The 15954-nt window shown below is 44.7% G+C and overlaps 1 protein-coding gene and 1 non-coding gene across 4 annotated transcripts in view; both read right to left on the reverse strand.

Moving 5' to 3' along the window:
- Positions 1 to 240: 240 nt before the first annotated feature.
- On the reverse strand, positions 241 to 375 carry LOC121149972. The gene has a single exon (XR_005882914.1). It is a non-coding gene; the product is annotated as a small nucleolar RNA SNORA70 (small nucleolar RNA).
- A 9240-nt stretch (positions 376 to 9615) lies between these two features.
- SMCHD1 (structural maintenance of chromosomes flexible hinge domain containing 1) overlaps positions 9616 to 15954 on the reverse strand; it is a 121161-nt gene continuing 114822 nt past the window's right edge. The window contains exons 46-48 of one of the 3 annotated variants that reach the window (XM_040970584.1): positions 14889 to 15047; positions 13737 to 13851; positions 9616 to 10543 (exon numbers count right to left, since the gene is read on the reverse strand). In XM_040970584.1, the coding sequence (XP_040826518.1) occupies positions 10519 to 10543; positions 13737 to 13851; positions 14889 to 15047 (299 nt within the window). In that variant the 3' untranslated portion in view covers positions 9616 to 10518. Of the gene's footprint in view, positions 10635 to 13736; positions 13852 to 14888; positions 15048 to 15954 lie in introns of all 3 variants that reach the window. The other 2 variants (XM_040970582.1, XM_040970583.1) reach the window with 2 other exon arrangements.

Genomic DNA, 15954 nt, shown 5'->3' on the forward strand with positions numbered 1-15954 from the left:
TGTGTCCCTGGGTCTGTGGATGCACTAAGGTGGACTTTGTCAACCAATAGATCTGTGTAGCGTCTCAACTACATTTTCCTTGTTTTGTAGCTTGATGCAAACAGACATGATAGCTTGGTCAATGCGAACCCTGGCCAGCTGGGGCAGGGGGGGGGCGCTTTCCAAAGGTACCTGGAATCCTTGTCAGCAGCCTAGAGCAGGAACAGCATGAGGTCCGAGGCATGCACGTCCACCGTAACAGTCTGTCTCCGGGGTCCCTGAGGGCAGGCCAGCCAAGTCCCAGGGCTTGTGTACTACCAGGCAGGCTGCTGTTGGCGGCCACTGCACACCAGGCCGCAGTGAAGACACAGAGCTGGTCGGCTTCATTAGCTGCAGAGGGCTGTGGTTTTCAACTGTGAATTTTGTCAAAGTGAGATGTTCTTACCAAAAAGCACATGTCATAAAAGGAGCACAGCTGTGCAACCAGCGCCCACAGCTCCCTACAGCTCCTCCCAGTGAGCAACACTACCCCGAGTCCTGTCTCCCGTGACCTCCAGGGCCACCAATTCCTTCTGAATGAAGGCATGTTGAAGGAAAAATGCATTTTCTTCTTTATTTGGATGTTATCCCTGTAGCTGGTGCCATGCCTGGTGAATAACACTGGCTTACCAATATTGGTGGAGCGAAGGAGAGAAAGCTGGTAAGTAAGTTTTACAAGATAGCTGATCAAGTTAACACACACACTGTGGTGGCAGAGGGATCCAGGATGCAAAGTTGGAAACAAGCTGAACATTCAGACTTTGAACCGAAGATCACACTTCGGTTTTATCTTTTCAGAAATAAAAATACAGCTCAAAGAAGTCTAAACTGTGAAGTTTTCCTGGGGCTTTCATCAGCTCCACTCACAGCGTATCCAATGTCGCTCACTGGTGAACCCACCTCCACGGACCTTGTTTCTCCTGGTCCTTTTTAAGCGGACCCGGACTGAGAGACCCTCCTGCCTCCAGGCAGCCAGGAAATGATTATTTTCGGCCTTCTCCACCCCACTGCGGAGCCTGGTCAGAGAACAAAATAGTCAGCCTCTCTCTGGGCCAAGGCATGTGATCTGTGGCCAGGGTGCTCCCCTCCCTAATGAGTGGGAAAGCCAGAGGCCAAATAAGGTTGCAGAGGCCCATCGCCTCGGACTGCCATGCTCCTGAGCTGTGCTTTGAAATTGCCGGAATTAAGAGCCTGGTGTTGTCACGTCTCTGCTTTGTCGACTGTTACAGATAAGAACCACAGAGAAAAATCTATTTCAAGCTTTCAACTGCCATTCTGGAACAAAACACACACACACACACCACATCTTCTTAGCGGCTGAGTCATGAGGAATAATTTCATCAGATTGGGGTTCTAAATATTTAAGATACTTTAAAATTTTAAAGAGAGCAGTCTTGGCCGAGGAGCACAGCTTTGCTCAGATGACGGCAGGATGTGCTATGCCTGCCTAGTAGTGCTGCTGGGAAGTACACTGAGCCAACACGGGAAAGCTGGACTGAGCTCAGCACTAAGAGCATTTCTGACTCGCGCATGAACAGGTACGCCCTATCAAACTTCCTGTCCACAGTGCTGCTTTACAGAAGAGGGGCCAAGTGTTTGGGCTCTGCTGCCCACAGGGAAGACCAGGAAGAAGCTCCTGGCTCCTGGCCTCTGCCTGGGTCAGCTCTGGCTGTTGCAGCCTCTTGGAAAGTCGACCGACAGATACAAGATCCCTCTCTGTGTCTCTCCCTCTCTCGCTGTAATCCTACCTTTGAGATAAATAGGTGGATTTTTTTTAAAGCGGTGCTTTAACATTTTTTTAAAAGTGGTGTTAACATATAAAACACACAAATCATGCCATCCTAACCATTTAAACATTATTTATTTATTTGAAAGGCAAGAGACAGGAGAGAAAAACATGTGCCATCTGCTGGTTCACTCCCCAGGTGTCTGCAGTAGCTGAGAGCTGAGCCCTGCTGTGCCCAGGAGCCGGGAGGTCAGTCATGGACAGCACGGATCAGCAGGAAGCTGCGACTGGCAGGGCAGCTGACACCTGAAGCAGATACTCCAATATGGAGCCTCCCAGCATCTTAGCTGCTGCACCAAATGCCTGTCCTTTATTTTTATTTTACATTTATTGAGATATCTCTGCAATCTGGGGGACTTTTATTCCCATTCTGAAAATTCTTTCGATTGCTTTGAATATACTCAGTCCTTTTAATATGTATCTATATTAAGCATGAATTCTTCCTTCTTCCTCTACAATATCCTAGAACAGTTGCTACATTTCTTTTTCATTTAAAAAATAGCTGTGGGGCTGGCATCACGGCATGGTAGCTTAAGCCTCAGCCTGTGCTGCCGACATCCCATACTGGCGCCAGTCTGGGTCCCAGCTGCTAAACTGCCGATCCAGCTCCCTGCTAATGTGCCTAGGAAAGCAGCAGCTGATGACACAAGAGGCACAAGTGACATACTTCAGAGGAGGACACAAAGAGAAAGCTCTGCTGTCTGCTGGCTCATGCCCCATATGGTCACAACGGTTAGGGATGGGTCAGGCTGAACCACCAGTCAGGGACTCCATCCACATCTCCCCCTGGGGATGAGGAGCCCGACACGTTAGCAGAGAGCAGGACTGGAAGTGGAGTAGTTGGGCATCAAATCAGTGCTTCAGTATGGCCCGCTGGTGTTCAAAGCAGCAGCTTAGCACTGGCCCTGTAAGGTACTTGGCACATGATCCCTTGGTACTCCTCTCGAGAGGGCTTATTGGTAAGGAACACACGCACTGCCCCTTCTCGCTCCTCCTGGCTGGCCACATGTGCCACTCTGCCATTCACCAAGGGCCCCTGGCCAGAGCTAGGACATAGGTAATGCCACTTGCACTTTAAACTTCCTAAGCCGAACTAAACAAATTTCCTTCCATCTTAAGTAGCTTCTGCTTTGGCATTTTCCCTTTATTCTTTAAAAACGTTTCAAAGGATTTATTTATTTGCAAGAGTTTCAGAGAGGGAGAGAGACTTTCATCTGACGATTCATTCTTAATCCCCCAACATTTTATTTATTTCAAAATCAGTTTCAGAGCGGGGAAAGAGAGATGGAGGGAAGGAGAGAAAGAGGGACAGAGAGAGATGAGAGGAGAATCTTCTGTCTCTTGGGTCACTCCCCAGCTGGTTGTTAACGGCAGCTGATGGGCGAGGTTGATGCCAGAAAGCAGGAGGTTAATTCAGGACTCCCAAGTGGGTGATAGGGACCCATGCACTTGGGCCATTTTCCTCTGCTTTTCCCAGGCCATTAGCATGGAGCTGGGTTAGCAGTGGGACACCTGTGCCCACACAGGATGCTGGGTGCCGGCACTGCAGGCAGCAGCCTGCACCATAAAGCCGGCCTCCTTTTGTTAACTCTTTTACTTCTGTACCTAAGAATCTTCCATCAAGCCCAAGATCATGAAGACATTTTCCATGTTTTCTTCCGAGAATTGATAGTTTTTGTTTTAACATTTAGGTATTTTACTCATTTTGAAATTTTTTTTTTTTTTGCACATAGTGTGACTTAAAAATCCAAGTAACTTTTTTTGAGGCAGAGAAAGACAGAGTTCCCCAAATGCCCACAAAAACTCCTGTAGGGGAGCAAAGGCAGGAGCAAGGAGCCAGGAGCTCAGTGCTGGCCCCCCTCAGGGCTGCCCAGAACGCAGTGGCTTGAACCATCACCACTCTCTGCCGAGGTCTGCATCAGTAGGAAGCAAAGGTCGGGGGTCAGAGCGCGACAGCCAACACAGGCATTCTAACATGAGATGCTGTCACCCAACCTGAAACTTGATTCTTTAGCACACGGTTGTCCACGAGACTAAACCACCTGCCAGAAAGATGAGCCAGGGATTATGAACATACTAAGTCCACTGATTGATCATAACAGCTTTTATTTATTTTTCAAGATTTATTTATTTTTATTGGAAAGTCGGATTAACAAAGAGGAGAGACAGAAAAATCTTCCATCTGCTGGTTCACTCCCCAAGTGGCTACAACGGCTGAGCTAAACAAACTTAAAATACAATGAGCCAAGACGATCTGAAGCCAGGAGCTTCTGAGTCTCCTGCTGTGGATGCTGGGTCCCAAGGCTTTGGGCCATCCTCAGCTGCCCTCCTAGGCCACAAGCAGCGAGCCGGAATGGAAGCGGGGCTGCTGGGACACGAACCAGTGCCCCTATGGGATCCTGGCACGTACAAGGCAAAGACCCTAGCTACTAGGCTACCACACCAGGCCCTCCAATATGAACATCTTAACCCGTATCTTAAGTGTTAGGATAAACAGTGCACCCTCCCTCTGCCTTCTGTGAGGGGAGACACAGTGGGACACACAGAGAAACCGAAACAGGGTGTAATCTACAACCACTCATTCTCCACATGCCTGTAGTATTCAAAGCTGGGTCAGGCTGAAACCAGGGACGCAATGCAGCTATCCCATGTGGGAGGCAGGGATCCGAGTACTTCCGGCATCCTTTCTCGGCTACCAGGCTGTGCACTGGCAGGAAACCGGATCAGAAGCAGAGTCACAACTCAAATCCCAGGTGGTGACTCAACCGCAAGAAACACCAACACTGGCCCTCTGTGTGAGCAGCTTTGACTCTTGGTTCAGTCTCTTCATGTTTGAAGTCTACTCAGATTGTCTGTGTCTGTTCTAGTCGTCTTTCTAGAAAATGGTCCATTTCGTATACCTCACCTAACTTGTTCACATGTAATTGTTCAAAGTATTTGTTTTTCCCATTTTACTTACGATCAGAATATAACTTTCTGATTCAATATAACTTCCTCTTCTAATCCATATATTTTTGTTGATCAACATAGCTAACGGTTTGTCAGTTTTCTTCAAAGAACTGTACTGTGTTTTTTGTGTGGCATACTATTAATCTTCACTGCAAATATTTCCTTCAACCTACATTTCCTACAGCTTCCTTTTTTCCAGTATCTTCATGTGCAAGTGTAAGTATTAAGATTCTTTTTTACTTTCTTAGCTATAAATTTAATTCCAAGCAACATTTACCTCCATATCCTGTTTGGGATGCTGTATTTTCATATTCTTGATTTCTCTTGATCTACAAGTTTGTTCTTTTTTTAAAATTCAGTTAATTTTACGTTCACTTCCATGTCTCCCAGTTTTTTTTAATCACTGATTTCAAATTTTGTTTCATTGTGATCAAATAACATTCTGTATTATTTGCATCCATTTCAATGCAATGGAAGTTGATTATGGCCTTGAATAGTGCTATTTTGAAGAATGTTCCATATATACTTGAGAATGTTGTTCAGTGGTGTATTATAAATATCTTTAAAAACATATCTTGAGGGCCCAGCGCAGTGGTGCAGTGGTTAAGGTCCTCGCCTTGCATGCCCGGGATCCCATATGGGCACTGGTTCTAATCCCAGCAGCCCCGCTTCCCTTCCAGCTCCCTGCCTGTGGCCCAGGAAAGTAGTGGAGGACGGCCCAAAGCTTTGGGACCCTGCACCCACGTGGGAGACCCGGAAGAGGCTCCTAGCTTTGGATCGGCATAGCATTGGCTGTTGTGCTCACTTGGGGAGTGAATCATCGGACGGAAGATCTTCCTCTCTGTCTCTCCTCTCTGTATATCCGCCTTTCCAATAAAAAAAAAAATAATAATAAAAATAAATCTTAAAAAAAAAACATATCTTGACAATAGGATGCCTGACTTTCTATCACGTCTACAACTACAATGTCATGAGTGCAGGGGCTGGAGTGGGAGCTGCGTTCTGGTCTGGATATGGCTGTGATGTCCCTGAGCACAAGTGTGGACTGGGACTGGACGCAACGAATCAGGCTAGATTCCAGCAAAAATTGATGCTCTGGAGGACCAGGGTAGGTGTAGGATGGGCTAGGCTAGGTCTCTGCCTCTACTGAGCCATGTCTGGGTATGGACAAGCATTGACTGGGCTGAAACATCCAACAGTAGGAACTGGAATGGGCTGAAGGTCAGTCAGGGAAGACCACTATTTGTGCTACGACCAGAGCTGGACTAAGTAGGGCTGGTCCACGGACCCAATGGTGCACGTGAGATCTGACACTGGGAGAGGTTCTGATGGAGGAGTCTGGGAAAACCCTCTGTCAAAGACAGACTCTGCAGGTGAATGCAAGAACCAAGATAGGGAGCAGCCCAGACAAGGTCAGGGAACGGTCCCCACGGGCATACATATGGTGCAGGCCGGGGGCGGACCAGGCTGAACCAGTTCACATCAGCTGTTGATGAATCCGAGCACCAGAATGGAGTGTGGGTCAGGCTGGGTTCGGTCGCAACACATACCAGTATACAGAAGGGCAGGACTAGGCTGTAACTCTCACCAGTGTGAGCTGGAATTGGGGGTGGGCTGGGCCAGGCTAAGCACCCACTGGCAAATGCTGAGGTGAGGCAGGCCATGCAAGACTGGGCTGCAGCACCCAACCAGCACACGTGAGACCAAGGGGAAAGTACAAAACTGGTAGGGGGGATGTTGAGGGCTCCCCTGCTGAACACCACTCCCACTGGAGAGCATGAGTTGGGATGAGGGCTGACCAGACCAGGCAGGGCTACAATACCTGTGGGCCTCTGTGAGCTAGATCGGGGAAAAGTCAAGCTGAGCTGACTGCTCCTACTGGTGCAAGCATAAATCAGTGGGTGAGAGTTGGTTGGGCTTTGCTGCATCATCAACCGGCAGATGCTAACATGCGGGCTAATTCTGTCAAGTTCAACTGCAGAACCACTTGGAGTATATGATCTGGGAGGAGGCCCAGGAGGGAAATAGTGGGTACCTTCCTCTTGGGTTACCACTCCCACTGGAGAGAATGAAATCTAGGATTGGGGTAGGCATGGCTAGACAGAAAGGCACCCACCAGCATGTGTGTGGGCTGGATGGTGCGGCTGGTTGGGTTGAACTAGGCTTCAATGTCCATTGACACATGAGAGCTGAATGATTTGTGGGACGGACTGGACCAGTCTGCTGTACATACTGGCAAGCACGGGAACCAGGACAGGGGACGGACCTGGTGGGGGTTACTGCAGTTTGCTCTGACTAGGCTGCAGCTCCCACTGGTTTGCATGAGAGCTGAGTGTGTGTAGAAGACAGGGCTGGAAACAACTGACTCGGCAATTGCAACCACCAAAGTTTGCATAAACTGACTGGGGTGACAGATTGTGCTGGACCCTGCACTGGCATGCACACACAAGAATCAGGTCTGGGATCACTTCATGCTAGGTTTGTTTGGAGATCCCTCCAACTGAATTGCTGAACTCAGAACCCCAACCATGAAGAGAACTGCAGGTTCCATGGTCTGACCTTGGAGTGCAAGTGTGAAACCTGAGCTTCCTCAGAGGCTCAGACAGAACAATGGACGGAACAATATTTAGGTGCACATGGAGGATATGGCAGTCCATGAGAACCCACACAGGACACCTGGTACCACAATAGAGGACAAAACAAATCAATGAACTACCCCAGCCATGTGCTGGCAGTGAAAATCTGGGCAAATGGAGACTAAGTTGGACTATGACAACCAGTGGATTCTGCAGTGACTTCATTGTGCTTGGAATGGCAAGATTGGCAGCAATTCAGAACTGCTGAACTCTCAAAACCACTCTCGAGGAGGACCCTTGGAGTATGCCCCATCCCGGAGACCCTGGGATTGGTGGGAGACTGGGTGGGGCTTCTCCCTTTTCTCCCGTTTTACCCCAGAAACAGTTACCCACTTTCTTGTAGCCCCTGACCCTTTGTGCCCTAATCAACTATGTAAAATTATCAAAATAAAACAATATATATATGCATATATACATCTTGACAATAGGATGCTGGACTTTCTATCATAACTACAATGTCATGGTACACTTAAATAGCAAAATGATGGACTCGTGACATTTGTTGAAGGACTATACTACTGTAATAATATGTTATACTGCAATAATATGGAAGGACACAGTGTGTGTGTGGGAAGGATGAGGGTGGACAGGGAAATCCCTGAGCCTATGGAAGTATATTATGAAAAAGATCTATTCTTATTTATTATAAAGGCACAGTGACTCATGGAGATACTCCACTCCTTGAATTGCCATAAGGGACAGGGTTGGGCCAGGCAAAAGCCAGAAGACAGGAACTTTATCTTGGTCTCCCACATGGGTGAATTAACCCATTCACGCTTCTGTAGAAGCATGCCTTCTACAGAAAATACATAGTTGTATTCTATACAAATTCTGTCTTTATGTTAGATTTCTTTGTTTATTTGAAAGCAGTTACACACGCACACTCAGAGATCTTTAATGTTCACTCCCCAAATGGCTCCACTGACTTTGGTTAGGCAAGAACAAGCCAGGAGCTTCTTTCAGATCTCTCACACGGGTGCAGGGCCCAGGGATTTAGACCATCCCCTATTGCTTTACCAGGTCATTAGCAGGGAGCTGTACTGAAATTGGGGCAGCTGGGATATTAACTAGTGCCATACAGGATGAAAGAATCACAGAAGGAACCCGGTGTGGTAGCCTAGCAGCTGAAGTTCTTGCACGCGTTGGGGTCCAATGAGGGTCCCAGTTTGTATCCTGGTGGCCCTGTTTCCCATTCTGCTTCCTGCTGTGGCCTGGGAAAACAGTTGAAGATGGCCCAAAGCCTTGGGACCCTGCACCCATGTGGGAGATCAGGAAGAGGCTCCTGGCTCCAGATTGGCTCAGCTCCAGCCACTGAGGCTGCGACCAGTGGGTAGATCTTCTCTCTCCTTCTCTCTATATATCTGGCTTTCCGATAAAAATAAGTCCAAAAGCAACAATAACAACAAAACAACAGGAGATGACTTTACCAGCTGTGTCACACTGCTGGCGCCACAACTTTGTCTTCAGACTTTTTATCCTCATTTAATACTACTGCTGATATAGCTGAACCCGAGTCCTGCATTTCTGTTTATATTATGAATGGATCTCATGGTTTGTTTTTTCCTCTTAATTCTTCACTGTTTTCTTTCGCATCAAGTAAATCCTTTCTTAAATGAGCTCATAATGCTGTAACAAAGTAGCACAGACTGGGTGGCTTAAACAAATTTCTTTCCCAGTTCTGGGAGTGTGAGATCAAGTGCCAGGATGTTCAGGTTCTGAAGAAGGCTTTTTGTGGCTTATAGATGGCCACCTTGTCACGGAATCCTCACATGACATAAACGGAAAGAAAAGGAGGGGTGTCTGGGGATGACAGAAAATACTTTTTTCAGAAGTCCACAGTCCTATTAATTACAGTTTCAGAGTGAATATTTCATTTACTCCTAAATATTCCACATCTTTATATATGGGGTGCTGGTTTGTGCCCCAGCTGCTCCAGTTCCCATTCAGTTTCTTGCTTGTGGCCTGGAAAAGCAGTCGAGGACAGCCCAAGGCCTTGGGATTCTGTACACGCGGGAGAGACCTAGAAGAAGCTCCTGGCTCCTGACTTCAGCTTGGCTCAGCTTTGGCTGTTTTGTCACGAGGGGGTGAATCAGCAAGTCAAATATCTTTATCTCTGTATCTCCGCAAAACCTGCCTTTCCAATTAAAAAAAAAAAAGGCTAATATTGTAAGTTCTTCTAAGGTAACTGACATGGAGCTTTCAATTTCACAAAAGAAAAGCAGTAGGGAAGAAAACCAGCCTGTTTATTAACCTCACTGCATATTCAGAAAGGATTAAAAAACACACACACACTTCCTGGTCCACAAAATTGTACTAAAAGTATTTTCTTACAAAATAACTTCACAGAGCAACGATCTTGGACTTACACCAAACGTCAGAACTGACACACATTAGCTTCAATACACAGTGCAGAGTCTTGCAGCAACTTTCCACCAGATTCTTATTGCATTAATACCAGAGTATGCTTTCTTTAACCCCTTAAAAATAGTAATAAAAAATTACAAAATAATGTAAATGTAGAATTAAGGCTGAGACTATATAATCTAGTATTAATAAAGTCAGACAATACTTATAAAAATTGTTGCTGCTGTGTATTTATATATATACATACACACAGGACATATCTTTAGAAATTTGAAATGCTACTTTGTTCACAAGTTCACTAATCAATTTAATATTTTTGAATATAGTTTCGTGTTTGAATTCCTTTATACCTGTGCTTTGTCTATTTTTAATCCTGAATTCTTCAGAGTTTCCTCATATATTTACAATTAAATATCCAGCCTCTGGGAGCTTCCGTACACAAAAGACAAAACATCTTGTTAAATACATTCACACAAAAGTAATAAAAAGGTGGTTTTGAAGAAATAGTTTTAACATATACATAATTATACTAAAAAATAGTGTATATATATATTTTCCTTCAGGATTAATAAATCGGATCTGCCACTTTATCATATTTTCCTTTGACACATTTTCCAGACATTGACAACCAAAGGGTATGAAGACTGGAAAAATCCGGTAAATCCATATTGTCCAGTGAGATTCACAAAAGTGAATAGCTGCTTCCAGTCCCATCTGGATATATTCGGAAATTCATGCAAATACTCGTACTGTCCCCAGAAATGCTCAGTTTCGTAAGTCACCTCTTGGTCTTCTGAAACAGAGATGCAGAAAGCAGGGGATTCTTAGTGAGACCAACGGCTCTCTCTGTCACCTCTCACACATCTGTTTTGGTTACAATCCTGGTCAAGGTGGGAAAAAGCATTATAAATTTCATGTACCAAAGATTGCCTTTCTTGCACTCCCTCATCATCATACTGGATGTCCAAACACTCCCCGGTGTTACATCCATGCTCCATGAACAGATTCACGTAAGTCCTTATATACAGTTATGTCCTTCTCATAGGTGTCAAAAGAAAGCCTCAAAATAAAAGCTACAGTATGTGTGCTCATATGTGTGTGTATGCAGGGATCAAAAAGTTCCAAAATTTCACGCAAAAAGAATGTGTTTTTGAAAATCTACACATGGATTCAATTTCCTGCACCAAAGTGAATACTTTAAAAAAAATATTTACATTATTTATTTGACAGAAAATGTGGGAGTAACAGAACCACATCTTTCATCAGCTGGTTCACTCATGATGGTTGCAACAGTTGGGACTGGGCTGGACCAAAGCAAGAACCTGGAACTCCATCTGGGTCTCCCACGGGAGTGGCACGAGTGCTGGGACCATCATCCTCTGCCTCCCAGATGCTCATCAGAAGTGGCACTCAGGAGATGCCAGCACGGCAGGCAGCAGCTTAACACACTGCCTCATGTTTCTTGTGTACTACATGCCATGCTGTATTTAAAAATGTAAAATTCTTCTTTGAGACAGAACTTTAATATGGATTTCTACCACTTCAGGTCATTGTGTTACCTGCTGCACCACAAAGAAGCTCCCAAATCAATGTTTTTAACTCTGTTTTCTTCACTGAACTTTTTCTCCCAGTGACTTATTTTGTTTATTTTAAAAGGCAGAATGACGGACTGAAAGAGTCAGTCAGAAAAGGCTTCATTTTTCATCTGCTGGTTCAGTCCCCAAAGTGCCGTAGTGGTTGGCTCTGGGTAGGCCCAAGCCAGGCACCTTGACCTCCACGTCGGCTTCCTGAAGCAGGGAAGACAGTACTGGGCTGGAGCTCGATAAATAAATAAAAACATATTTATTTGTTTGAAAGGCAGAATTAAAGGGAGAGAGGGAGACACAGAAAGATCTTCCATCTGTTGGTTCACTCCCCAAGTGGCCACGATAGCCAGAGCTGGGCCAGTCCCAAACCAGGAGCCAGCATTTTCTTCCAGGTCTCTCATGCGTGTGCAGAGGCCCACGTTCTTGGTCATCCTCTGCTGCTTTCCCAGACATACCAGCAGGGTCTCAAACTGGCACCAATACAGAACACCAGCACTGCAGGCAGAAGCTTCTCCTACTGAATCATAGTGTCCCCTCCCCCCTTGCTTTCTAAGACCTCATTTTATTCTTGCCTGACTTTTTAAATCATCCTATTTCTGCATAGGATTCATGTATTTGATAGGCAGAAAGAGAAGGAGAAATAGTCAGGGAAATTTCTTCCTTTCTGGTCTCCCCCAATGGTAGTAGTGGCCCAAATACTGGAGCCATTTTCCATTTTTCCAGGTGCATTTACAAAGAGCTGGATGGGAAGCAGAGCAGCCAGGGCTCTAACTGGTGTTTGCATACAAGATGCTGTGGTCTCAGTGGTGGCTCCCTCTGCTGTGCTGTAAGTTACTTCTGCCATGTCACTTTTATTCACACAGCAATGGATAGTACACAATGAACATTCAAATCCATAAATCCAAGAAATATTTGAAAAGTTTTTACAAAATGCAAATTATAAAAACAATATATAGGCTTCAAAAATTCACTGTAACAAAACATAAACTACTCTTTTAACTTCATTTTCTATGAACTTTTTAGACTCCTAGGATTTCCTGACTAAATATAGACAGGGCATGTGGTATCAGTTCCACGTATCACACTCTCACGGAAACTTCATTAAGGTTCATGTAAGAAATTTCCTGTATGGTGTTTATCAAAATGTTTTGAAATGTTCTGCAGCCTCCTCACCCCCAATCCATACAATGCATTCTAAACAGCAGTGTTCATTTTTTGTTGAATTATCTAAATAGTATCTTGACCCTCTAAACCAAAAATTTAAGCGAAATTGAAGTGAGATACAAATGATTTTGTATACTCTATGCTTATTCAGTGAAGCAGAATGAAAAAATGTGAAAGTCAAGCAACAGAAAAACATTTTTTCTTAACAGCTGGTGACTTCTAAAAGCCAAGCTATTAACATTTCTAACCTGGCACCAAAAAATCATTTAGAAAAATGGAATACCTTAAGAGAGTAAAATAACTGTCATTATCTTCACTTAAATTAGGTTCTGGAAAATTCATTTATTTTCATTTTATTTGAAAGGCAGAGACACAGAGACTGTCCATCAATTAATTTATTTGCAAATACCTGCAACAGCCCAGCTGCAGGGGATGGCAGCTAGGACCCAGGACTCCAAACATCTGGGTCATCATCTGCTGCCTTCACGCTGTGAATCAGCAGCAAGCTGGACCTGGAGGCAAAGCCAGGACTTGAACCTAGGCTGGGCCAAGCGCCACCCCCCACAAATGTTATAAAATACTAGTTCTGACTCAAGAGGGAAACTAAAAGGTAAGATATGGCAAAAAGTGGATATTTGGCCAGTTAGGATATCTGTCTCAGAGCAGGGAGATCAATGTGCAGTTGGGGCTCCTCCCTCCAGCGCAGTGTTAATGCAGGCCCTGGGATGAAGTGGCTGGGTTCTAGCCCACACACATGAGACCTGAGTGGTCTCCTGGCTCCTGGCTCCAGTCAGTGCAGGCACTGAGGGAGTGAATCAGCATATGAGAGCTCTTTCTGTCTCTTAAACAAATTTTAAAAATGTGAGCTGGGTGGTCCTTGTGGGAAAAAAAAAAATTGAGCCAGTGCACTGTGGACAAGCCTTCAACCTGTACCCTAGCATTCCATATGGGCACAGGTTCACGTCCCAGCAGCTCCACTTCCAATCTAGCTCTCTATGGCCTAGGAAAGCAGCAAAACATGGCTCATGTCCATGGGATCTTGTATCTACATGGGAGACCCAGAAGAAACTCAAGCCTCCTGTTTTCTGCTCTGGTCCTTGTGGCAATTTGGGAGCAAACCAGCACACGGAAGATCTTTCTACCTTTCTTTCTCACTGTAATTTTGCCTTTCAAATAAAAAAGATTAATTGTAAAAAAACAGAACTTCAGTTAATTGTCAGGTAATGAACTCACCTATTTTGTCTTGTAGATTCTCTTCTCATTCTTTTAGCAGGAATTGGACACTCTGTCATCTCAATCTTTGTTGTGGGCTGTAATGAATCATTACATTTTCGTGTGGGAGTTATACCTGAAAAAGATGGAAAATGTAGAAAATTGATATTAACAAATGGAATTATATATAAAAGAAGAGCAAATCAAATACACAATAGCTGGGGCTGGGCCAGGCAAAACTCAGGGACAGGGCATTCACCTGAGGCTTCACCATGCGCAGCATGGGCCCAACTACTTGTGCTATCTCCTGCGACTTTCCCAGCTAGACTGAGAGTAGACTATTTACCAGGCCCGGCATGATGGCTCTGGGGCGCAGTCTTTGCCTTGCATACACCGGAGTCCCATACAGACACCCGTTCATATCCCAGCTGCTCTAACTTCTCATCTACATCCCTGCCTGTGGCCTGGGAAAGCCGTTAAAGATGGCCCAAAGCCTTGGGACCCTGCACCCGCATGGGAGACCAAGAGTAAACTCCTGGCTCCTGGTCGGCTTAGCTCTGGCTATTGTAGCCACTTGGGGAGTGAACAAGCTGACAAAAGATCTTTCTGTATCTCCTCCTCTATGCAAATCTGCTTTCCAATATAAATAAAATCTCAAAAACAAAAACCAAACAAACAAAAAAACCAAGGAGTATATGGGATTTGAATTAGCACTCCATATGGAATGGCAGCAGCGTAACCTGCTATACCATAACGATAGGCCCTAAATATATCTTAGCGGAAAAAGTTTTATTACACTTTTAAAGAAAACAGTTTATAATAATTTTATTTTTGTTTCATACTTGAACTGTGATTATAAGAAAATGTATTTAAAAGGCAGTTAGAGAGAAAGATTTTCCATCTGCTTTTCACTCCCAAAATGGCCACAATGGCCACAGCTGGCTTGGTCTGAAAGCAGGAGCCGGGAGCTTCTTCCAGGTTTCTAAGATGGGTGCAGAGCCTAAGCACTTGGGCCGTTCTCTGCTGTTCTCCCAAGCCATTTGATAGCAGGAAGCTGGATCGGAACTGGCGCATCCAGGACACAAACTGGCTTAACCTGCCAGGCTCCTGTGCCAGCCCCACACATATATTTCATCTCCACACAGAGAACTCACAAGCTGAAGCACATCGTACCTAGCTTTTCCTCTATCAGTTTCAGGTTTTTCTCTTGTTCATCCAGTTCTTGCTTTTTCTTCTTCATATCAGGAGTATGAAGGTATTTCAGCTGATCATTCAGTTCTTCATTCACATTGCCCAGCTTGCGCACAGCAGAACAATACTGCTGAAGCAGCTCTGCAAAGAAACCAAAGGCATTTGATGAAAATGACAGCATCCCATGCCATACTTAAAGAGAAAGGACCAGTGACACAGTGCTATATGGTAGCATCCATGAATCACTCAACACCATAAAATATTCAATGTAAACAAATGAAATAAATAAGATTATTTTACATCTATCTAAACACAGGGTTGTCAAACTTTTTTTTTAAGAAGATTTATTTATTTTTATTGGAAAGGGAGAAACACAAAGAGGAGATAGAAAGATGTTCTGTTTGGTGGTTTACTCCCCAAGCTGCCTCAACAGGCGGAGCTGGGTTGATCTAAAACCAGGTGTCAGGGGCTTCTACCAGGTTCCCCACATGGGTGCAGGGTCCCAAGGCTTTGGGCCGTCCTTGACTGCTTTCCCAGGCCACAAGCAGGGAGCTGGATGGGAAAGGGAGCAACCAGGACATGAAGCGACGTCCATGTGTGATCCTGGTGTTGAGAGGGAGGATTCACTTAATTGAGCCACTGTGCTTGTCCTGAAGTAAATTTCAAAAATTTAATTTTCCTTTAATAATCGTCTAAAAAGTGCTTGTCTGCATGGTTTACTAGATACTAAATATTAAAGCCTCTGACTACCCTCTAGTCCAAGGATCAGTAATTATCACACATGCACTATGAATGGTTTATCCAATTATAAAACGGTTGCATTACATACACTATTCATGTATAACTGAATGGGTATAATAGGTAACAACAAATGCTTCAAGGATTAAGAATTTACATCTAGAATCAGTGGAACATATATGCTTTGAATATATTCACATATTTAAATAAAAATCCGGTAATCTAATTGGGTGATGACAGGAAATCTTGAAAAGAATATCTCTAGAAAACAGACTGGTTCCCTGCCAATTTCATATAAAATTCCCAAAGT

Source organism: Ochotona curzoniae, unplaced genomic scaffold (genome assembly GCF_017591425.1).
Source record: "Ochotona curzoniae isolate NIBS_2020 unplaced genomic scaffold, NIBS_Ocur_1.0 scaffold_4812, whole genome shotgun sequence".
Taxonomy (NCBI): Eukaryota; Metazoa; Chordata; class Mammalia; order Lagomorpha; family Ochotonidae; genus Ochotona; species Ochotona curzoniae.